This window comes from Megascapheus bottae, chromosome 13 (assembly GCF_031878675.1).
Source record: "Megascapheus bottae isolate mThoBot1 chromosome 13, mThoBot2.hap1, whole genome shotgun sequence".
NCBI lineage: Eukaryota > Metazoa > Chordata > Mammalia > Rodentia > Geomyidae > Megascapheus > Megascapheus bottae.
Window position 1 is genome coordinate 53,193,870 of NC_143521.1, and position 25,072 is coordinate 53,218,941.

At 41.0% G+C, this 25,072-nt stretch overlaps 1 protein-coding gene across 2 annotated transcripts; it reads right to left on the minus strand.

Annotated features, from left to right (window-relative positions):
- Positions 1–2,601: 2,601 nt before the first annotated feature.
- Bst1 (bone marrow stromal cell antigen 1) lies at positions 2,602–21,640 on the minus strand. Of its 2 annotated transcripts, XM_090344100.1 has the most exons (9): positions 21,344–21,640; positions 19,265–19,391; positions 16,729–16,864; positions 16,110–16,192; positions 13,862–13,938; positions 13,420–13,512; positions 8,553–8,639; positions 7,691–7,750; positions 2,602–3,257 (listed from the first exon to the last, which is right to left on the minus strand). In XM_090344100.1, the coding sequence occupies exons 1-9, from the start codon at positions 21,514–21,516 to the stop codon at positions 3,152–3,154; spliced, it is 942 nt and encodes a 313-aa protein (XP_090200226.1). In that variant the 5' UTR covers positions 21,517–21,640; the 3' UTR covers positions 2,602–3,151. The 2 variants fall into 2 exon arrangements, with proteins under 2 accessions (XP_090200226.1, XP_090200228.1); XM_090344102.1 differs by lacking the exon at positions 8,553–8,639.
- Between the last annotated feature and the right edge of the window lie 3,432 nt (positions 21,641–25,072).

Below are 25,072 nucleotides of genomic sequence, written 5' to 3' on the forward strand. Positions count from 1 at the left end.
GTGCCATCGCTGTCACATGCATAAAACTAGGTACAAATTATAATTACTAGTTTAATCACCATCACCAGCCTATAGAATCCAAGAGAGAATCTCCTTCTCTTTGTCTTTTTTCTTTCTCTCTCTCCCCAAATTTTATTAGTAACAAGAGTGTTAAAGAAGAGCTTTGCTCTCATTAAAATTCTGTGGATATCACCAAGTTGCACAAACTTCAAACACTCTTAATAAGTTCTTCTGAAAGCTAGCAAGTATATGCAACAATTCCCAAATAACTAAGTCTTTATAAGCAACATCTCAGAGCTATTATGTCACATTTTCTATAACAAAATCACACAGGTAGAACAATAGAAGACAAAATAAATCCACTCAGTTTCTGTGTGGAGAGAATATGCACGAAAACTGGCTTTTCAGCATTTTCTTTCCCAAATAAGCCATTTCCTAGGAGACTTTGAGCAAGTGTAACAACTGCCTTTAGTAGCCACAACACTGAGCATGAAAAGAACCAAATCATATAACAATGAATAAATACACTTTATAATATCTGTTGTATCTTTTTTATCTTTTGCAGAAAAAAAACCCTGCATTCCTAAAATACTCAGTGATTTGACACACAGGCATTTATTTTTTTATTAAAAGATTTTATTAACACTGATATTTTAACATCATATTTCAAATGTCAAGTTTAACAAACAAGTATTTAAGAATGGAATCTCTATATGCAATCACTGGCACATAAATTTAAGAACAAAATTAAAATTAAACAGAGTTTGTATGTCATAGATACATATCAATCTATCTAATATATCATTGTCTATAGAGTATATATCCCATCATAGATGTATATGTCTATATCGTTATCTTTATATCTCCAAGGTCGTGTCAATGACCTTGAGTACCCGAATACTGAGTCATCGCTCTTGAACTGTTTGGATCTAATAGCCACATATCAAGGATACCATGCGCCTTTTGCTCCTTTGGTCTTGGCTTAGCTCACTCAACATGATTTGCTCTAGATTCATCCACTTCCCATGAATTCCATTATTTTATCTTGTCTGGTGGCTATGTAGAATTCCATTGTATATATGTACTGCATTTTTTGTATCTATTCATCTGTAGTGGGGCATCTGTGTTTCCATCGCTTGGCTGTTGTGAATAGTGAAGAGATGAACATAGCTGAGCAGGTGTCCTTATCATATCCTGGGTTATGATGCTCAGGGTAGATGTCCAGGAGTGGTATGGCTGGGGGTAGGGAAGGTCTATTTTTAGCTTTTTGAGGAACCTCCAAACTGCACACAGGCATTTATTACTATTGAATATGACTGCAAGAAAAGCCCAGAATGTAAGTGAGTTTAAGGTAATAGAGATAAGTCTGAAATAAGCACAGTTCGGACTCTACAATGTGCTTTACTGGTTATTAATGTGGACTTCTTCAGTGCTTGCCAGGTCTGTGAAGGCTGCTTCTCAGTCTCAACAATCGTCTGGCACTTGCTGCCAGCTGTCTTTCAGCTTGCCCTTTTCCTTGGTGCCAAGTCTCCTGAAAAGGGTAAAGCTGAGTCCTGCATTTCAAAAGCCTGTTCACAAAGTTCCAGCAACTGCAAAGTCTTCGGTGAAGACACATTTTCATGAGTTCTACTTTTCTGGGAAATTTTAAAATGGCTAACACAATGGGAAAACAAGCACTGGGAACTCGTTTGTGGACTGTCTCTGGGGAGTGGAACAGGACTGTTTCACAAAGTGGCACTCTCCATTCCCACATATCTGCTTGGTATCTTTTGCAAAACTCAATTCGTATCATGCCATGGGAAAAAAAAAAATAATGAATTGAGAAAGCTGGGCTCATGCTAGCAAAAGGCTGCTCTGCATCTTATTCTGCAATTAGTCATTGTTTTACTGGAGTCCTAAGGTTTTCATGTAGAGCATGAATTTGAGAGAAGGCTTTCTAGTGCTACAGAAAATACCTGAGACAATGGGTTCAAAGTGGACTTCAAATAAGAACCAGATAGCTGCCCAAAGTGGGACTGTGCCCATTTCACAACTCTGAAGACCATCAGAAGAAGAGAGCACCATGTTTTTATGTTCAAAAACCTGGGCCTTGGGCCAGGAGTTTGGCCTAGTAGTAGAGTGCTTGCCTAAGCATGCATAAAGACCTGGGTTTGATTCTTCAGTACCACACACATAGAAAAAAGCTGGAAGTGGTGCTGTGGCTCACGTGGTAGAGCTCTGGCCTTGAGAAAAGTCTAAGGACAGTGTTCAGGCCCTGAGTTCAAGCCCCAGGACTAGAAAAAAACAAAACAAAACAAAACACCTGGGCCTTCCAAGGTGTGTGTGTGTGTGTGTGTGTGTGTGTGTGTGTGTGTGTGTACACACGTGTATGTGTGTGCATGTGTTTCTAGTTATAGAGGTAATTCATTCTCATTGAAGAAAATTTGGGACATACACCAAAGTCAAAAATAAAATTAGGGGAAATGCCCAGGCCCAGAGGTAGGGTGGTAACCTTGCGCTGAAGAGCTCAGGGACAGCGCCCAGGCCCAGAATTGAAGCCCCATGACCAACAAAATAAAAATTAAAAAATAAAATCAGAATCACTGATAAGTGATAACCGTATCCAACGGTTTATTTCCTTCCATTCATTTTCTGTGTATGTGTACCATACACATTCCTGATACAATTCATTAAATATACATGACATTCTAGACAATCAGATCCTACGGTAACCAGTTCTGTATCACTGACATTTTCCTACGTCATTTAATGCTCTCTGGAGACACCTTGTTAACAGTGAGATTCATTCTTTTCAATGACTCTAATAGAGTTTTGAAAAATGTTATCAATTCACAGAACAACTTACCCCGGCAGGATGTGGAGCATTGGCTGTGCTCCGTTCACTGGGGCTTAGCCTTCGGCAAGACCTGACTCATACCTCAACCTGATTCCTAACTTTAATTCTAATGCAGATGACTCATTCCAAGCAGGACTAGATTAATGTCCTGTTTCCAGAACCCTGAGGATGAACACCATTGAAATTCCATCTCAGGACCCCATTCTCCTGGAAGGAGACAACGGAATCACATTACAGATAAATAAGAGAGCTGTGGCTTTCCCCCAGGAAGGGGTGGGGCTGTCGGCTGTTACAGCAGCAGAGTGGAGCTTCTAGCTACATTTGAGCGACTGAAGCCAGTGCCACCAAGAGTGAGATGATGAGGCTGGCACTTGGCTCTGTATAAAGAGAAGAGATCTCCCTTTGGGTAGATGCCACTGCCCTAAAAGTAAAAAAGGAAAATAGGAAAAAATGTCAGTATTGGTTTATGATGATATACACTTCCAAAAATATACATGCATACCAGGAAAAAAAACTGTAAATATGACATAGTGGAAAGGAAAAGTTGTTTAGCCTTTCTACTGCCACTTTCCAATGAGAACTACAGCTGAAAATGTGAGCTATTTTTTCAAGAAAGCAAAACATACACAGAGATATACTCAGACAGTATTTTAATTGTACTTTCATACTGGAACACATGGAGTTCATTCATATATCCTTGTGCATGAAATCTTATGGCATGAATGTTTCATAAGGTTAGCAAATTCCTTCTTTGTTTGTTGTGCCTGTCATGGGGCTTGAACTCAGGGCCTGAGCATTGTCCTTGAACTTCTTTGTGTGTGTGTGTGTGTGTGTGTGTGTAATGGAACTTGAACTCAGCCTGGGTGCTGTCCTTGAGCTCTTCAGCTCAAGGCTACCACCCTACCCTGGAGCCAAGCCCCACTTCCTGTTTTCTAGAGGTTAATTGGAGATAAGAGTCTTAGGTCCTTTTGTGTCTGATCTGGCTTTGAACCTTGATCCTCAGATCTCAGCCTCCTGAGTAGCTAGGATTACAGGCGTGAGCCACTGCACCCAGCCCTTGAACTTCTTTTGCTCAAGGCTAGAGCACTATCTCTTGAGCCACAACACCACTTCTAGCTTTTTCTGAGTAGATTATTGAAGATGCAAGTTACTTAGACTTTCCTGTCCAGGGTAACTTTGAATCTCAAGCCTCAGATCTCAGCCTCCTGAGTAGTGAGAATTAAAGGCTTGAGCCACCAGCATATGACCGAACTTCCTTCTTGATAGCCACAATATGTCCAGAATAAAACTGATGAAGAAATAGCTTTCTAAACATAAAGATGCTATGAAAGGATTATAAAATCATCTTTGGTTTCATCATTGGTTTGGAAATAAATCCCATTGTTCTAGATTACTGGTTTGGTTGTTAATTACCTCACTCAAGTTTAGGTCTATTCCAATTACAGAGACTCAGAGACAAAGAGGATCATGAGTTCAAGGTCAGTGTGCAACATTAGCAAGTCCCTCTCTCAAAAACAAAATAAAACAGAATAGGGTCAGTATAGCCCAAGTGGTAGAGAGATTGCCTAGTTATGGCAAGGCCCTGGGTTCTAGTTTCAATAAGGTTCTAAGAAAAAAAACAACAAAGAAAAAGAGAACCCTAGTCTACTGCCCTACTGTCCCTTCTTCTTTAAGCACAGCCTCCCCCTGCTGGTCCCTGTCTATTATTGCACTTCTGATTCAGTTCTGATTCAGTTCATGTCCCCAAATTCTAAACAGTGTCAGATTAAAAACCCTTTACTATTCCTCAGCAAGACCAGGCAAGTGGTCACACTAAGTTGGCCTTGCCAACCAACACTGAACCCAGATAAGAGATCTAATGTTTGTCCTTGAGCCTCACTGACATACAAAATTCTTACACTAGCACTACGAGTATGGCTGTTTCCTCATAACATCACTAAACCTGTATTCCCAGTCTAGTGAAATTTTGGTCAACAGTATAACCTACATGAACATTAGGTTGTTGGATTCGCTTAGGTTGCTTGAGAGGTTATTCCTTCCCACTGCATGATTATTCTACCGTTTCTTTGATGGTTATGACCTATTCAATCACTTCTTTAGAATAGAATACTAAAAGTACCCTAGAACAGAGATTATGAATACCTTGTATAATTCTAATGATATACCATCAAAACTGGTTTCCCAAAGCACTTGCACAAATTACAACTTTACCAGACATTGAATAACTTCTTTTAAAATGCCTTTCTGCTATTTTTAAGGTACCTCAAAGAATATGAGGTAGGCTTTTGAATTTATATATCACCAAATAATTTTGTGTTTGCTATTTGTAGTTTCTCTCTTAAATATTATCCACCAGGGGCCATGAGTTTGGCCTAGTGGTAGAGTGCTTGCCTAGCATGCACGAAGACCCGGGTTCAATTCCTCGGTACCACATACATAGAAAAAAGCCAGAAATGGTGCTGAGGCTCAAGTGGTAGAGCTCTAACCTTGAGAAAGTCCAAGGACAGTGCTCAGGCCCTGAGCTCAAGCCCATGACTGGCAAAAAAAAAAAAAATATTATCCACCAGGTCCCAGTGATTGTAAATAGAGATTCCCTCCTTGAACACTTGTTTGTTAAACTTGTCATTTAAAATATGATGTAAAAATCAACATTAATAAATTCTTTAATAAAATAAAATGCAAAAATAATTATCCACCAGGATTTATTTGTTCAGCTCAGTGATGTTATAACTAAAAATCATTATCAAAAAGAGAAGTAGTCTCCAGATAACAAGTCAAATATTTCTGATTATTTTTATTGAGTTGAAATTGTGATTCTAACACTTTTCTACCTACAAAACACAAGGGGCATGAAGGGTCTTCATGATTGCATTATAGAAGAATTTAATATGTCATAATTAGTTAATTTGGCATTCAACTATAATGTCCATATGTAAATTTCCCTATGAGCCCCAAGATGGAAAAATTTAAAGATGAGTTTGAAAAAAAATTGAAAGAATTTCATTTGTCAAGTTCCATTAAATTGTTACATGTATCTTGGTTAAATTTTTGTTCATTAATTTATATTTGTCCAATTATATAAAGCAAATTTGGAGAAAAAAATTATCCACCAGAAGGGTATCAGTGAGAAGTAATGTACCTACTACCTGACGAATGTAACTGTAACCCCTCTATACATTATCCCAACAATAAAAAAATTATCCACCAGTATTCATTGCTAGAATGTTAAAAAAAAATTAGTAAGATCCCTACCAATGCAATGAAAGTAGAGAAAATTTGGCATGAAGATAAAGAGGATTTTCTTCCTCATTTTCAAAGGAAATGAAGAAAACTGTCAACAACAGACTTAGTGGCAATCATTGAAGAAAAGTCTAAAATGAAGGGGAAGTCTAAAAGTCTAAGGACCCTGCCTCCTTTCTGGTCGGCTGCTGTGAGAACTCCACGCACCTGATGTAGCGCAATGAACTGGGAAGAGGCCGACCTGGCATGGCTTCAGCCTCTCTGGAGTCCAGACACTTGAATATCTCTGAACCTCCACATCACTGGCGAGGATCAAGTTGTCTACTTTCCAGGAATGTGGTTGGAATACAATGAGATTATTACCTCAGAGCTCTGGCCTGAAGCCCATGTAGCTCAAAGTACAAGTGCCAGAAACACCTGTGAACACTCCTCCCTGCCCTGCAGAAGGATGCAGAGCCAAAGCACAGACGCTGCTACGGTGGCATGGTCTATTTCAGGAACGGGAACATAAGAAATGGTGGGTTTTACAAAAAGGTGGTTCACGTGATCTGTATCTGCGTAATATTCAGTCTGGCTTAGGAGACAGGAGTAAAATTCCCAGACCCAAGTGCGCTAGAACGTGAGGGCCATTGGTCTACCCAGGCCCCAGGAGTTTTCAGGGTCACTGGAGTCCATCCTCATCCATTACTGTCCTTTTCTTCACTTAACTGAGCTGCAGATCTGAACATGGCTTCTCTTCCTAGTCATCCAAATGGAGAATTTACAATGTTTTCTAAGCCATGGGGCTTGAACTCAGGGCCTGGGAACTATGCCTGAGCTCTTCAGCTCAAGGCTAGTGCTCTATCACTTTGAGCCACAGTGCCACTTCTGGTTTCCTGGTGGCTAACTGGAGATAAGTATCTCACAGATTTTCTTGCCCTGACGGGCTTTTGAACCTGGATCCTCAGTTCTCAGCTTCCTGAGTAGCTAGGATTATAGGTGAGAGCCACCAGAGCCTGGTGGTAAATTAGTTTCTTCTGACTAGCATAGGAGAACAGTGCGTGCAATCATATACCTGTGGTTGTGTTCTTCTAGGCGTACACACAAGAAACTAGAAAGCTCAGGGTAGAGGAACACAGTAACTCAGGAAAAGTAAATGAAAGATTGTGGTTTCTCTTGACCCTTTCATAATTTTGAATTTTGTCTCATGATATATATGTATATATATATATATATATGTTTGTGTGTGTTGTATTGTGTATCTACATAAATTATATCTATATAAGCTATTCAAAACACATAATAAAAATTCAAGTTAGGATTTGGAAATAAATGATATTTTTAAAAAGTCCTCCTCTACCCTCTCCAAGGATTTCCACTGAAACAAGTACTGCAGAAGCAGACAGTAGCATTGGGCTGTCTCTGCTTCCAAACCTGGGGAAAGGAGTTCCCACACATCCAGACACCTGCACCAACTCCCTAGCTCAAGACTGCAGGGATGCCAGCCAGAAGACGCAACCTTACTCTGCAGCTAGTAGTTAATGTTGTTATTAAATCATACTACAATTCACCAATGTCCTATAATTCTAAGGATCTTGGGAAAGAAAGAAGATTTGAGTTAAGACATTTACTTACGAATTTAAAGCACAGTCAGGGTGAGTGCTGTGATCGACACACTGTAAGAGCTTCACTGGTCTACAGGAAAAAAAAAAATATATATATATATAAGGTGTTACTTAAATAACATCCATCCAAGCCAAGTGCCAGTCACTCAAGCCTGTAACCCTAGCTACTCAGGAGGCTGAGATCTATGGATCACAGTTCAGAGCCAGCCAGGCACTAAAGTCCATGAGACTCTTATCTCCAATTAACCACCAGAAAACTGGAAGTGGTACTGTGGCTCAAGGAGTAAGGCTGAAGAGCTCAGGTACAATGCCCAGGCCCAGAGTTCAAGTCCTACATAATAATAATAATAATAATAATAATAATATCCATAATAAAAATATCCACCCTTTACCCAACCATTTATTATGTGTCTGAAATGTCATGGAAGTAGAAAGTGTCTGTCCTAACATACAAGTAGAAAGTGTCTGTCCTATTCATTTGAAAACGTTAGCTACCACCATGCGCTCAATAAATGGCAGCCATCCTTATCGGTCACTGGTTATGTTCAAGGTTAACCTATCTGTGCAGATCTCAAATGCCCACTTCATCAGTTTTCATGGACAAGATGGCTGCAGAATCCACAGCTCCTTCTGTGGTTGTACACAGAACCATGAGAAGAGGAAACTGAATGTGGACAAATGATGAAGTTCCAAGAACATCCTTTCACTGTCATTACAGTGGGGTCTGAAGGTGGGGAGACCACCCTGAGACAACCTTCCGGATGTCCCCACATCCAGAGAAAATTCTGTGGGCCTTTAGAAGGGGATGCCAGGAACATCCTTTCAAGCCCCTGTAGTCACCACCGGGCACTGGCGTATATAGTGCCACCTACAGGTGATCGTTAATACAGCTGTACTTGAACCCCATGGTCTTTAGTCTGTCTTCCAGGATTTTCACACTGCCCTCTCCACAGGATTCCCTAAAACATAAAACATACAAACATATATTAAAATAAATAACTCAACAAAAGGAAGACACGTGGAGGACAGGGAGGGGAAGGAGGTGGTAAGGATTTAAAGGAGGAGGAGGTTGTTCTAAGTTAACTAAAATTTCTCTTGACTGTGTTCTCCTGGATATTCTTCTGTCAAAGGAAACAAGATAGAGTACCTGATCCCAAACGTGCTGCAGAATGCGGTGGAGGATCACGAAGACCCAACCCTGGGTTTGGAGCTGGGAGAGGCTGGGATGCTGTCTGTTTACAATGTACGGTTACAAACCCCCTAGCACCACACAGCAACATGCACACTGTGAAGCTTGCTCAGTCCAAGGTATATACACTTAAGGCTTTGATAACAAAAAGACACATTACAAGAATTTTGAACTCGGGGCCTGAGTGCTGTACTTGATCTCCTTTGGCTCAAGTCTAGTGTTCTACCAATTGAACCACACAACAACTTCTGGCCTTTTCTGAGTAGTTTATTGGAGATGAGAGTCTCAGGGCCTTTCCTACCCAGGCTAGCTTCAAACCACAACCCTTAAATCTCAGCCTCCTAAGTAGCTGGGATTACTGCGCCACCAGTGCCCAGCTGTAACATGGCTTTTTGCTGTTGGAGGTGGTAGTATTTTTGCTTTGTTTTATATTGGGGGGGGGTGAGGACACATACAGGGAAGGAGGAAAGGTAAATAAATACAGTCATGGTATTCAGCATATACTATGTGGAAAGTGAGCTATGTAACTTGTGGGCAGGAATGGGAGGGGGAAACTGAGGCAAAGCAAACGAAAGGGTGACATTGTCCAGAAAGAATTATACTCCGCACCTGACTTGTGAAATGGTATCCCCTCTATACACTATCTTAAAAAGAACAATAAGACTAGACATTTTTAAATGTTAGATAATGTAAATAAACTAAAGGAAAAAATAGCACCATATGTCGCAACCCTAGAGATCCCTACAGCTAACATTTTCATAGACAGTTACACACAACTGTTCACTATGGTATTAGTCGGCCATGATACCATGGTTGGCCTCAGCCCAAAAACATCAAGTAGAAAATTCCAGAAATAAAACCCTATATATTTTAAAATTATACGGTACGCTGAGCAGCATTGTGAACCTTTTACTGGCCCTCTTCATGTCACAGACTATGAACCCCTTGTTTGTCCACTGAGTGGCCATTTTCCTTATCAGATCAACTTTCTTGAAATCACCGGCACTTGTTTTCCAGCAACCCTTATTTTATTTAATCATGGCTCCAAAACCCAGGACTAGTGATGTTGGAGATTTAGATATGCCAGAGAGAAGCTGTGAAGTACTTCCTTAGGAAAGGAAAAAAGAAAATACAAATCAAAAAGAAAATAAAAGCCACCCACCTCCCCCCCACACACACACAGAAAAACAATCATAGCTAAAGTTGCTAAGATTTACAGCAATGGCAAACTCTGGCATTCTGGTGTCACACACAAGATGCTGTTTTAACAGACGTATGAAATACAACTTATGGAGTCATGGACGCTTCCCACCAGATTTCAAAGAAGCCAAACAATGTGTTGCAATATTGGGTTCCACCAGGGGAAGTCAAGAAATCATACAATGTTATGAAAGAGAAGACTAATCTACAGTAACCATCAGAGGAAGTTGGAATGCCAGATATGTAGAAAGTCTGCCCCCGAAAGCCACAGGCAATGAGTGGAGCAGGGCCAAGGCAGAGGCCATGTAGGCCGCAAATAGCAAGGCCACGGGGAGAGAAGCCTTTGCAATCTCATTGGAGCCTCTGTCTTGATGTAATGTGCCCCTCTCAAAAAAAAAAAATGCTCCTTGTACTCCCAGCTCAATACTATTTGAGGAGATATTTGAAACTTTTTGAGTTGGGGCCTCACAGCAGTAGCCTCAAGGAAGTGGGGGCATATCCTTGAGTATGTGTGGCTATGGGGGTGGCTATGTTTTTCCTAAGACCTCTCTCTGTTTTATGTCAGCCATAAGATGAGTAGCCACGCCCACATGCCTTTGTCACCCAAGTTCATGGTCAGAGTCAATGTGGTTAAAGACAGTGAAGTGAAAGCTCTAAAACAGGGAGCCTGAAGAAGCCTTTCCCCTTAAGATGTCTGTCGTAGGTATTTTGTCACTGTCACTGGAAATCTGCCTGAATACTGCTATGCATAACATAGGTATGTTTGTATAGAAGAAAATACTGTCTATAATTGCAAGCTTTTACCAAACATAATAGCCTTCAGATACAAGACTTCTCTATACTGTTTTAGAACTTTAAAATCTCAAACATATTAATCATTTTCTGCTTTAGCCCAGATCTGTCCATATCTGTGTATGCATATGTCTGTCCTGAATATATATCTTTCTTATATAAACTGACCATATATGACACATACCTACACTTCCCTCCTTTGAAGATTGAATATATATATATATATATATGTCAGCCTGGACAGGAAAAGGAAAACCCCATGTTTTGTTGTTTTGGTGCTGGTTCTAGGGCTGAACTTAGGACCTGGGTGCTGTCCTTGGGTTTTTCATGCTCAAGGCTAGCACTACCACTTGAGCTACAGATTTACTCCTGGCTTTTGTTTTTGTGGGGCACATCACATCAGGAAAATGGAAACCTATGCTGTAGAAAAGGAGGCCTACCTCGTGGCTCAGTGTTCATTTCCTGGTTTTGGGACCCAAACTGCCTGTCACCTGGTTGGAAGGCCTGGCTATGGTTTGTGATGTAAAGTAAGGCTACCTATGGGATTAGCCCCGAACACTTCCGCCCTTTCGGACAGCACCTGAGTCTCATAGACTTTCCTATGTGGGCTAGCTTTGAATTACACTCCTCAGATCTCAGCCTCCAGAGTAGCTAGGATTTATAAGCATGAGCCACTAGCATCCAACATGTGAGGCTCTTGTCTAGAAAAAAAAAAAAGGCAGAAGTGGCATGGTGGCTCAAGTGATAAAGCACTAACCTTGAGGACAAAGACAGCTTGCAGTCCCTGAGTTCAGGACTGGCTGGCACACACACACACACACACACACACACTCACACACACAAACTATAAAGTATTATTAACTAAATTAAAACTAGATTGGCCAGGAGTTTGGCCTAGTGGTAGAGTGCTTGCCTAGCATGCATGAAGACCTGGGTTCGATTCCTCGGTACCACATACATGGAAAAAAAGCTGGAAATGGTGCTGAGGCTCAAGTGGTAGAGCTCTAGCCTTGAGAAAGTCCAAGGATACTGCTCAGGCCCTGAGCTCAAGACCAGGACTGGCAAAAAACAACAACAACAACAATAACAAAAAAAAACCTAGATTAAAACATTGCTAACTATATTCCTCAAGTGTTCTCTCTAAAACAACTCTAACTTGTAGTTCAACTGTGGCAATGAGGTAACCTTTTGGAACCTTTCCTTCATCAGAAATGATGAGCTGAAGGGCCAACAAATTAATACAACATTCAAATATAACTTCTAGATATATAACTACTCATAAAAATGTTACAAGGCTGGGAGTTTGGCCTAGTGGTAGAGTGCTTGCCTAGCCTGCACGAAGACCTGGGTTCGATTCCTCGGTACCACATACATAGAAAAAAGCCAGAAGTGGTGCTGAGGCTCAAGTGGTAGAGCTCTAGCCTTGAGAAATCCCAAGGACAGTGCTCAGGTCCTGACCTCAAGCCCAGGACTGGCAAAAAAGTAAATAAATAAAAGAAGAAGAAGAAGGAGGAGGAGGAGAACTTGTCTTCTGGGAAGAGATGTTAGTATAACTTATGCAATTAGTGGTTTGGCCATTTTCTGCAACTCACGTAATAAGTAGCTTTCAAATTTACTGCAATCTGTTGCCCAAGAGACAGGGAGGAATAACACCCAGCATATGGAGAGTCCAGAGACTATCTGAATTTGGAATATCCCTTTAGAACACATGTCTCAAGATGTTCTAGAATCCACATGTCAGTGACACATCCTCACCACGGTTTGGGAAACCCCCCCCCCCCAAATAGCATCATGTTCCTAAGAATAAGACCCCAGCATACCACTAAAGTTCCACCATGGTTGCCTGGTTTTCAGTAGGCTATGAACCAGATTCACTTTTGTATTTTGAGTTTGTGCCAGAAGTGCCTTTCACTGGTGAAAAAACACACTCACACTGGAATTTGTAAATGAACTCCAGTGGTCTCCTAGAAAGCATGGATGTGACAAGTTTCCTGGATCATAAATATGAGAACCCACTGTGGAGGCTGATGGCTCCCTGAGAATAAAGTCTGCACCCCAGAGTCAAATGGGTGTACTAAGAAAACCCTAAAGAGGGGACGGGAGCATGGCCTAGTGGTAGAGTGATAGCCTAGCATGCACAAAGACCTAAGTTCGATTCCTCGGTACCACATACACAGAAAACCAGAAGTGGTGCTGTGGCTTAAATGGTAGAGCTCTAGCCTTGAAAAAGCCACAGGACTGGCAAAAACACAAAACAAAACAAAAATACCCGAATGAGGGCTTTTGGGTTTCAAGAAACCAGAAAAGAAAACTGGCTTTCACTCTCACAAATGTCCACAGAACTTGGCTCTCCAAAGCTGCCTGTCACTCTATAGCCAAGAATTTGCCAAGTAAAGAGCTTTTCTGCCCGGGTTTAGTACTTGCTGGTATTCCCAGAAAAATGTAGCCTCTATAATCACAGTAGCAACACAGAAGGCTGAAATTTCTACAAAACTGATCATATGATATCCAAAGAAAGGCATGTTTGCACAATACCCTTCAATAGCACTACAACTTACATGTATGGTCCTCCAATTTCATGCATGACCCAGACCTCAAATCGGGTGATTTTATCCTTCTGGAAGTGTGGGATTTCATAATCTGCAAAATATCTGAGAGACAGAAAGGAAATATGTATATATTTTTTTCCTCTTCAAAGTCAGAACATTCCCACCCTGAGAAGACATTTCTTTAAATCCTAAGGTAATATATTTTTCCCTTTTGGTTGTTAGTTCATATACTTCTATTTTCAGGTTACGGTTGTTTATGCATTCAATCAGCTACAAATGGTTTAATTATGCAGACATAGCTTTAATCCCCAGATCATTTGCATGTTTCTTCCTGTGTATTTGCAAAAGCAAGCATTAGCTGGAGGATTGGCACAGTTCACTTTAGACTCCTTCAAAACAACTAAGTAAACATTTGGTAGCATGCACTGTCCGTGGGTGCTGGAGTCCTTACCCTTTGGTAGGATAGGCTCCCAGAGGCTCAGAGCCATTCAGCATAACGTACACCACCCCAGAGCTATCCCTGGAATACTGCAAGAAGAAAAAGGGTTTTCAGTAAATGGAGACATGTCATTTTTCTGCTATGAAATAAAAGGTTTTAAAACAACAATATGGGAAAGTATAGCATTTCACATAGGAAATAGGAATACAAGATGACTATATTTCGGGAAGCAAATTACTTGCAAACGTTGGAAACTCAGACAGTAAATTTCATGTCTGGCACCCTATACTACGAAGATGATATAAAACACACAGCTCCTTTCAGAGGGAATAAACTAGGTTAAGCTGCCAAAACAAAGAGCCTTAAAAATCACAGTGGCTTTAAACAACAAAGACCAACTTAATGCTCAAGCTAATGTTTACCACAGGCCCCTGGGGCTTTTGCTGGTTGTATGCTCTTACTTTGTGCCCCAAGCTCTCCCAAGTTGTGGATTGTCAGGAAAGGAGAAAGGGAGGTGACAAGTCATGGCCAGTTTTTAAAGTCCTTGCCACACAAGCCACACAACTCATTCCCATTTTATGTCACTGGTTCCTCTAAATAATTGCAAATATCATCAAGGGGCAGGACGTATAGATTTCAGGTGCAGAGAAGAAGCCAGAAACTTTTGGTCAACTGCACACAGGACTACCAAAAGCATTGTGCACAAGGGCATGCGGTGTGATAGTTTGTAATACAGGAACACCAAACCCATACTTCTGTATTGCAACATGGATCCAGTGGATTTCTGCAGATCTAAGGTAGAAGACAGGATCAAAAAAGACTGTATACTACGTTGGGAGAAAATAGAAGAACTCTGACCTCCACCTGCCTTCTAGCCAATATAGCCATCATTTAATAGTCATCCACTTTGTGCCAGTCATTGAGCTAAGAACTTTGCCCCCGTGTGTGTGTGTATGTGTGTGTGTGTGTGTGTGTGTGTGTGTGTGTTCCTGTATGCATATGGGCTGGTTTTGAGGCTTCTGCTCAAGGCTACAACTTGAGCCATAGCTCCACTTCTGGTTAATTGTAGGTCAGAGTCTCATGGAATTACATGCTGAGCCCCCCCCACCCCCCTGCCGCCATGGGTGGCTCACGCCTGTAATCCTGGCTACTCCGGAGGCTGAGATCTGATGATCAAGTTTTAAAGCCAGCCTGGGCACAAAGAACCTGAGACTCTTATCTGCAATTAACCTCTAGAAAACAGGAAATGGGGCTTGGCTCAAGGGTAGGATGGTATCCTTGAGCTGAAAAGCTCAGGGACAATGCCCAGGCTGAGTTCAAGCCCTTTGACACACCAAAAAATAAAAATAAATAAAAAGTCTCATGGACTTCCTGCCCAGGCTGTGTTCAAACCTTGGTCCTCAAATCTTAGCCTCCTGAGTAGTTAGAATTATAGGGATGAGCCACCCTCTTCATTTCTAATCTTTATTCTAACCCTGGGGAAAGAGAATATAAGCTGTGGTTTGTTTTGTTTTTGTTTTTTTGCCAGTCCTGGGGCTTGAACTCAGGGCCTGAGTACTGTCCTTGGGTATTTCCCCCAAGGCTAGCACTCTGCCACTTGAACCACAGCACCACTTCGGGCTTTTCTATGTATGTGGTACCCAGGAATCGAACCTGGGTCTTTGTGCATGCTAGGCAAGCACTCTACCATCAGGCCAAAAACCTAGCCATAAGCTGCAGTCTTAAACAGACTATAGCTCTGGCATTTTAGAGATACTGGCAGCTTATCATCCACTCCAGTGACAATATTCTCTGAGGAACAGATCTACATTAAGAACACAATTTCTATGTGTCTATCTTATTCACATCTTCTCTCACCTCCTCTCCCTATGATGAGTGTGTGGACATTTCTGATACCTACATCTAATTCTCCAGTGTTCTATGGCCTTCCATGAAATGAAGATTTGCCCCATTTTTCAAAGCAACAAAAAGGTCAAATTGATTTTAAAGACTTAAATACAACCCTAGTATAACAGAAATAACAGCGGTTATGTAATACCCTAGCAATAGCTAGCATTTTGTTAGATGCTTTTTTCTGTACTAGGCAGTAAGTGTTTTCTCTCCTTAAATCCTGCCAACATTATGGACCAGTAAAAACAAATCACCATGCTGTAAAAGCAGAAAGCAAGGCTCACAGACATGAGTAATGGCATTGGGTCTCTGTTTCTCAACCCCTAAGAGCATGGATTTCACAGACATCTGTCATTAACCCCAGGGTTACCTGAATGGATGCTCTTTTCCAGTAGGAATCCACGGGGTTGTTTTCGCAGTCTTCTGATGTGGGGCAGGATTGGTAATCAGGTCCTAAGAGAAAAACAGATGAACACATTTCATTTTAAGGACTCTGTCAAGGAAGCCTTGATTTAAAAGTCACCAGCTCCACGGCTACCCTACATTCAAATCAATGTGCACAAGTCATTTATCCTCCCTTGGCCTCAGTTTCCTCATCTGGAAAATGAGGATAGTAATGCAGAGTTGAACTAGATTTGTAGTTCAGGCTGTGCAATCACATGCTGTGAATCTGTGGCTATTTACACTCCAAAGTAACTTCTTTCATCTTCCTGTGCCTCAGTTTCCTTGTTTATCAAAATGTGGATTACAGGGTATCCCACATGGGTATTGCAGAGCATAAAGTTATTTATACACATAAAGTACGTAAGTGTGTGGAAACAGATGAGTGCATTGCCTTCATCGTTACTGTGATGTCTACTGTTGTAGTCCTGCTGAAGATCCGGAGAGACCAAATGAGGTAACTGCATATGAAAGAAGACAGCTCAGATGGTAAGTGCACAGTAAAGAGAAGTTCATATTTTTCTCCTGATGGGTTACACGAATCTTACCAGAAGCATTCTCCTGTCGACACCAGCTCAAGAAATCCCCAACTCTGCCATATAGAACATCACACAGGGGCATAAAGCGACGGCTATTCTCTGAATAGCTCATGACAAGGAGGTGATTATTTTCCCAGAACAGGGACTAAGGCAAAACAAACAAAAGTTAATATATAAAATAAAAGTAGAAGCCAGATGCTGGTGACTCATACCTCTAATCCTAGCTACTCAGGAGGCTGAGATCTAAGGATCACAGTTCAAAGCCAGCCAGGGCATGAGAGTCTATGAGACTGTTATCTCCAATTAACCATCAGAAAACTGGAAGTGGTGCTGCGGCTTAAGTGGTAGAACACTAGCCTTGACCTGAAGAGCTCAGGGACAGCTCCCAGGCCCAAAGTTCAAGCCCCACAATCAAAAACAAACAAACAAGCAAACAACAACAGCAAAAAACATAGTAGATTCTAGGGCACAATATGAGACAAGGGACTCATCATGCTGCAGACAGACTGTACTTTCCTTTTCTTTGACTTTCATTCAAAGATTCCACCATCTTTTCTCTTTTTATTCTAAGGATCTTATGTTGACATTAACAGGAATTTTTCCCTATAGCATAAAATGTATGTAATGGGGTAAAGTTCTTGGATTTAAAAAAAATTAAGACACCTGGCCAGAAATTCGGTATCTGTTGTGTGATGGCTGTGTGATTGAGATGGAGGTATATAATCTGTTTTCTCTTCAGCTTCTGCACCTGAAAATTGAGAACAAATGCTTTCTGCTTTTCTACAGCTGTGATTAAATTGATAGGAAATCACAAAAAGACTTCTTAGAGTGAAAAGTGCCTGAAAATGAGATTACTCTTACAGTATACTTTACAATTTCTACTGTAAGTGATAGTTTCAGGTAATAATAAAATTGACATTATTCCATGCTCTTGTGTTGCCAGTCACTATCAAGACAGGTAGGTGTTCAAGAAATGCTTTTCACTATTACATTATTTTCTTTGTTTATTTTTTTGTCAGTCTTAGGGCTTAAACTCAGGGACTGAGCACTGTCCCTGAGCATCTGTACTCAAGACTAGTACTTAACCACTTTGAGCTACAGCTCCTTTTCTGGATTTTGATAGTTGATTGAAAACAAGAATCCTAAGGACTTTCTTGCCCAGTCTGGCTTTGAACTGTGATTCCCAGATCTGACTCCTGAGTAGCTAGGATTATAGGCATGAACCACTGCCACCTGGTTCGCTATTATATTCTTCACCCTTTACACAAAGCCTGGCACACAGAAAGTAGCCCAGTAATTACTTAGCTCAGTACCTAATCTACCAAATCTAGAGAAAACAAAGCCTATACTTCCTGTTTGTTTTTTAAATGGGAAGACTACAACATATATTTCTAAAAGGCAACATACATTTAAAAAATCTTGTTTTCAGTCTATTACGCCTTTGATCCTCACAGTTTTATCCACTTACTCTTACAACTAACACACTATGGAAAAATCATCTTACAAATGATTGTGTCAGAGAAATAAAGGTGCTATCTAGCTTTAAATTGAAGGTATGGTACTCAGCAAGCATATATATATATATATACACACACATATATTTATATATATATATATACACACACATATATTTATGTTAGCTTTTCGTTTTATTCTTCACTGGAGATTGAACACAGGCTCTTATACTTCCTAGGTAGACACTATACCACTTGAGCCAGGCTCCTAGCCTTTTTGTTTTTGTTCACCTCCCCCCCCCATATAGGGTCTCTTGCTAATGTTGCTGAGCCTGACTTCAAATTACGGTCCTTCAATCTCTGACTCATTTATTTTTCATTTCACTCCATCTTAGGATATAGATAAAATATGAACATGTATTTTTTTTTTTTTGGTCAGTGGTGAGGCTTGAACTATGAGCCTGGGTGCTGTCCCTGAGCTCTTCAGCTCAAGGGACATTGATCCACAGTGCCACCTCCAATTTTCTGGTGGTTAATTGGAGATAAGAGTCATAGACTTTCATGCCAGGCTGGCTTTGAACCATGATTCCCAGGTCTCAACCTCCTGAATAGCTAGGATTATAAGCGTGAGCTATTGGCACCTGGCTAAACATGTTTTCTTAAAGAAACTGGACATAGATAAATAAAATATTAAGATCCATCCAAAAGAAAGATTGCTCCTCTGGGAGAGTACTAACATTTAAGAGGCTTTGAATTATTCGAGATCCAGGCTTTAAAACCAAGTGGAATAGACATCACATTGGTCAGATTTGGAGGTGCAGTGTCAAAAGTCTGGCAATGTTCTGAGTTCACTGTGGTGATTCCTACAGTGACCTGCTGACTTAGGTCACATCTGGGCAGCAGATCCAGGGGAATGTTGGGAACAAAACGGCCTTGCCACCAGACAGCTCTGCTTGCACACTGTGAGCTTGCTGCTTGATGTCTCAGTGACACTGCAGGATGCTGTGAGCTGCTGACTTACACCCAGCCTGGTCTCATCTACCTCCATAGAGGAAGAGTAAGGGTTTATCATAGATGGCCTAGTCAGTTACCTTGTCCCTGGGAATGGAGTGCCAGGAGAGGTTAATGAAAAGGTCATAGTCCGAGGGAAGCACAGAGCAGGGATCTTTGTCTAGCACCACTTTAAAGGCTTCCCAGATGGCTGTGCAGTTCTTGGTCCTGCGCAAAAGAATATATCAAAAGAAAAAAGAACAACCATCATGCTGTGTCTTGACATAATTTCATTACTATAGAACTGCGTGCACAAAAGGCCAGACATGGCAGCTCACATCTGTAATCCTAGCTACTCAGGAAGTGGAGATTGGGAGGGTCAAGGTTTGAAGTCAGCCTGGGTAAAACAAGATAAAACTTGGGCGTGTTATCCAGCTGCATGGGAAGTATAAAGAAGGGTCATGGTCCAGGCCACATCAGCATAAAGGCAATATCCTACTCAAAAAAAAAATAAATAAGCAAACCAAAAGTGCTAGAAACATAATTCAAATGGTGGAATACCTCTTGCAAGGACAAGGTTTTGAGTTCAAACTCGAGTACCATCACACACACACACACACACACACACACACACACACACACACACACACACACACGCAGATGTAGAAAACAGCTGTGGCTGCCAGGTACAGGTGGTCACACCTGTAATCCTAGCCACTCAAAAGGCTGAGACTGAGGATCATGGTTCAAAGCCAGCCCATGCAGGAAAGTCCATGCGACTCTGATCTTCAATAAACTATTCAGAAAAGACACGAAGTGATGATGTCAATCAAGTGGTAGAGTACTAGCCTTGAGCAAAAAGAAGCTCAGGGATAGCACTCAGGCTATGAGTTCAAGCACTAGGAAAAGAAAGAAAAGCTGTGATGGCTCAAGAATGAGTTTGGAAATATAATATAGGAAGTTGCTGGGGTGAGAATAAGGTTTAGTGGTAGAGTGCTTGCTTAGCATGCATGAAACCTTGGGTTCAATTCCTCAGTACTACGTATACAGAAAAAGCTGGAAGCAGTGCTGTGGCTCAAGTGATAGAGTGCTTGCCTTGAGCAAAAGCTCAGGGACAGTATCCAGGCCCTGAGTTCAAGCTCCAGGATGGGGGAGAGGGAGAGAGAGGGGGGGGGGAAGGAAAAAGAAAAAAAAGTTGCTGTATGTGCTGCACAGATTTCTCAGAACTAAGTCATATAGCTTTGTCCCACACTGACACGATAAGCAGAAAAGGGACTAAGCCGCAAAATGACGTTTAAGAAACCATGAATGCCTTTGGTATTCAGGCATCTTTTTACTTTCTTTCTCTCTCCTTCCTCTTTCTTTCTTACTCCCCCCCCCCCCATCTCGCTTTCTCCTTCTCTCTCTCATGTTCTCTCCCTCTCTCTGTTAGGGGCATTTTTTTATAATTTTGTTTTGTTCCTATTGCCATGGTGGGGATGGAACCCAAGGCCTCATGCAAACCAGGCGGATGTTTTACCACTGAGTTAGCCTCTCTATCTTCTTGTTTAGACACAGATTGGGGCTCATTATCCAGATCATCAGTGGTTGGGACAAGATGAGACCAGTCGAAAGCAGATCAGCTCACTCCTCCTAGGAGTGCGCAGCAGGTGTTGGGAAAGCCTCTTGCGTGGTGAGGCAGAGGGTATGCCCACCAGTGCCAGCATTCACTGCTGAAGTCCACGCCCACTTTAAAAAAGCCACACCCTACTCCTCTGTCAGTGGTGGCACTAACCCAGCAAGCCCGTGTTGTTATTCTCTATTCTTATTTGAAATGCATCACAACAAAGCTCAGCACAAGAAAGGATATTAAAAAAGGAGGACAGAAAAAGAAACAATCAGCGAAGAAACATAGTGTGGGCAAGAAGGATGGGAACCATAAAATCCTGTGGACAGAGGATCCGAGTCTCCCGTGGACCATTCCAGCTGTAGACCACACTCTGGGTAGAATGTGAGGGAGCTCCAGTGGCAGTGAGCTCTCGCTCCAAATCGCTTGTAAAAGGACACACCCTACACACCCACACCCCTACTCCTGCACACTCCTTCCCCACCTGGAACTCTGAACCCCTCCAGTGACTGCCTGTCCCTCGTGGCAGGTGAAGACACTCTGCCCCCTCCCCACAGCCTCCCCACCAGCTCACCGGGCTTCGGGGCTGAGCAGCTGGTAGTCGGCACACCGGCCCAGGAAGATGCTCTGCAGATTCGGGCTGGTGCCCTCCCCGCTCCACCGACCACCACCGGCGGCCCCAGCGCAGCAGCACCCGAGCAGCTGGGGCAGCAGCAGCCACCAGGGTGTCCACCCCCAGGCAGCCATGGAGGGGACTTTGGTTCCTCCAGCCTGGGGCCTCCTGGACTCCTCCCACTTCCTCTCCTCCTTGGAGACACTTTTCCCAGGCCGGGATGGGTACGACTACTGCCCCTGACGCCATCGCCTTCTCTCCCTCTTCTTCTTCAGTTCCAAGACTGGGGCTGGGACATCTCCAGGGAGAGAACGAGGGCTGGGTGGGCAGGGTGCGGTGGGGCACGGTGAAGAAGAGGCAAGATTGAGGATAGCTGGGGGCATGTCAAAGAAGACAGCCAATCTTGTTTCCACGGTGACAACTTTGACGGACAGATAGATCTGATCCGTCCCAGGACCCAGGGATGGTTTGGTTTTCAGGAAATGACCACAAAACACTAATAATGACTGAGTTGGTACCCTCTGCCAATCACTCTGCAAACCTAACACTCATTTACAGTTCCTTCTCATTTTGCAAATGAGTACACCGAAGGCAGTTGATTAACTTGTGAGGCTACAGTCACTCCCTGAGACACCTGGGAGCCCTAAAGACAATTTCTTCCTGGGGGACTAAGTCACCGTTGTTTCTTTCAAGCAAAGAGAAGTTCAGTTCCCCATGGCATTTGATATAAACGGGGGTGGGGGTAGGGACTGTACTGTTGGAGTCTCTCTTCTGCAATCAGACTCCACATTCTTCTGTCCCACCCCTCCTCACAGCAAAGTCCACATTCCAGAGATAGGCATTTCCAATCCTTTCCACTACCTCCGTCCTGGAATTTGCTTCCACATTGTGAAATAATATGTCTAAGTACTACTTCTCCGTATTCGTGTTCTGGATATTAGTTTTTACTGACTTGGAAGACATGTAAAAATCTATACAACCAGACAAATTTGAACTTTTACTAGACAGCTTAAAAGGAACTGATGGAAAAATTTTAGTTACAACATATTGTGGTATTGTAGTAACAGTGCACTTTCTTTTTAGAAATACTAGAGATATATATTTAAATATTTACAACTGAAATGAGATCGAGAATTAAATTCAAATTAATAATGAAAAGGAGAAAAGGGTTGGTGAACAGATATACCTACATGGAGAGTCATTATGTCCATGCTGCAAAGATTCACTAGTGTTAAAATACCAATTGGAGAATTAGTATTTAGATTCAGGGAAATTCCAATGAAAAGCCAAGTTTCTAAATAATAGAAATCAAAAAGCACATTTTAAATTTTATATGAAAATCTAAGGTTCTAGATTTTTTATTCTGGTGCCAAAATAAAGAACAAAATTGGAGAACCTATACTATCTAATTGCAAGACTATTAAAAACTAGAAAATAAAGCATGTTTTGTATTTAAACATAGAAACTCAGTAAACATGCCTGCAAATAGATTCAAGTATATAATTTTCAACAAAGATATCTAGGTTAATTCACTGAGGAAAAATTATAATCTGGTTTCACTTTTGGTGGTGACAGCTAGCTGTCCTGGGGGAAAAACCCCTTATAGCACATGCAATTCAGCAAGAATATATCATAGACTCAACATATCTGAAAATACAAAAGCTTTTTCCCCCATGCAGTGCTAGAGGTCAAACCCAGTTCCCTGCATGTTTTAAACAAGTATTCTGCACTAAGCTACATCCCTAAACCTAAAGTATAAAAACTTTAATAGGGAAAGATTTCTTAGTTATAATAATACATAAGAGAACAAATGAATATATTAAACTTCATTAAAATTAATTTTACTTTCCAAAGATATCAACTGAAATATGTGCTCACACACATATACATGTATTCAGAAGAAGTTTTAAATTTCAAATATAGTAAAAAAACAACAACAACACTTTTTTGGAAATAAAAATGTTGAATCTCCCTTATACTATTTCAGTCTGTGTTGCTCTAATAAAGTATTTTAGGTACAAATTGAAAAATATATTGTTATCACTAGGTAATTTTTAGTGTGTTGGCTGTCTTAGGATAAAAAAATGTATACCCATATTCAAACATCCTGGAAGAATAAATTTTCAGCAGCTGTGGGACATACTTTTTCCTTCTGTGACAGGATTTCAACTAACTATTACAGTATTTCTCACTCATAGTAGAAAAACTAAAAATTAGTGCTGTAACTACTATGTGTTTCCATAGTATTTATATCATACTAAAGAATATGTTATTAATGAAGACATTTTTGAAAGAAATGAAACCAAAGGTATTATATCATCTCACTTCTCTGTCTCAAACTTTTAACCATTTCTTCCCAGGAGAGAAATTGGATACATTAAGAGAAAACAGTTGAATAAATTCTCTGAATCAATAACAGAATTAAACAAAAATAAACTTAGTGCCTGAAGAAGAGAATTAAAATTAAATGCAGCAGTGGCACTCAGTACACACTATGTTGAAAATGAGCTACTATACAACTTGTGGATAAGGATGGTAAAGAAAAATGGGAGAGGGAAAAGGAAGGGGTGACATTGTCAAAAAAAAAAAGACTAAATAACTGACTTAAGGAATGGTAATCTTCCTGTAAATCACCTTTATAATAACAATAAAGAAAAAAAAGTTGAAATAGTAGACAGGATGATTTTTTAAATCAAAATTAACCTGGAAGCAGTTGTACTGGAATGTGCAGCATTAGCTTGTCTCAAGCATGAGGTTAAGACAATTCCAAGGAGAGGAAGCTGTAAGAAATCACAGCTACCTCGTGTGCTTAGTGTCTTCTACTTGTAGCCACCTTCCTTTCAGCTTGTGTGTCATGTGATACAGGAAGAGAGCCTTCACCAGGGCACTTAGCTCCCTCTCTAGGTAGCAGAATCATCAACTAAATAAGACTATTTTTACTTTTTAGAAACAATTATTATTTAGTTGTAGTCTGGTATACATTTTATAATCCAACTTGACAAAAGCACTGAGGATCAGAAACTGCACAACACATCAGATGTGAATGACAAGATTATTTTATGGAGGATTTTCTGTGGTTGTTAAATTTAACCTTACATTTAAGTGGATTGGATATTTTTACAGCATTAGAAAGATGAGCTGTTGGTCATTACAAACTGGAGTGGAGAAATTGTAAAGGAATTACAAGTGATGGAATAGTCAGCATAACTGGGAAGCAAAAGCAGGGTGATTTTTAAAAAACGTTACCAGTGACTACCAGTGGTGCTGTGTAGCATTGTTTTATACATCCTGAAGCTTCGCATCTAGAGATGATCCCACAGGATCTCATGGAACAACTGAGAGTTGCTAATCTTATTAAAGGCTAGCTCACTAAATAGCTAACTTCTTGAAACATGTTGTTCAGAAATTAGACCCAGACAGACCCACTCTTTCACACCAGAGTCTGGTTCTCATAGGAAAATCCTAAGTTTATGAACTCATGAATGAGTTTCATGTTCTTAAGGAAAAAGATTTTAGTTAACAAATATTTTTGAAAACGATACTTCGGCAATACAATCGCAATATTTAACCAATATCTTAGGGATTTTTGGACTGGGTTAGAAACAGCAGGGGGAAGTCAGTGATATATTCCATATGGCACAGAATCAAGCATTTTGGATGCTGTGACAAGCAAGGCTTAAACATAATCAT

Bases quoted from the DNA above. Each gene is read 5' to 3' on its own strand.
- Bst1 (XM_090344100.1), bottom strand. From the start codon at position 21,516: ATGGCTGCCTGGGGGTGGACACCCTGGTGGCTGCTGCTGCCCCAGCTG. The intron at 13,939-16,109 runs GTAACCCTGGGG...TTCTTCTTGCAG, and splicing joins GGAAAAGAGCATCCATTCAG to TATTCCAGGGATAGCTCTGG. The intron at 13,513-13,861 runs GTAAGGACTCCA...TCTGTCTCTCAG, and splicing joins GGAGCCTATCCTACCAAAGG to ATATTTTGCAGATTATGAAA.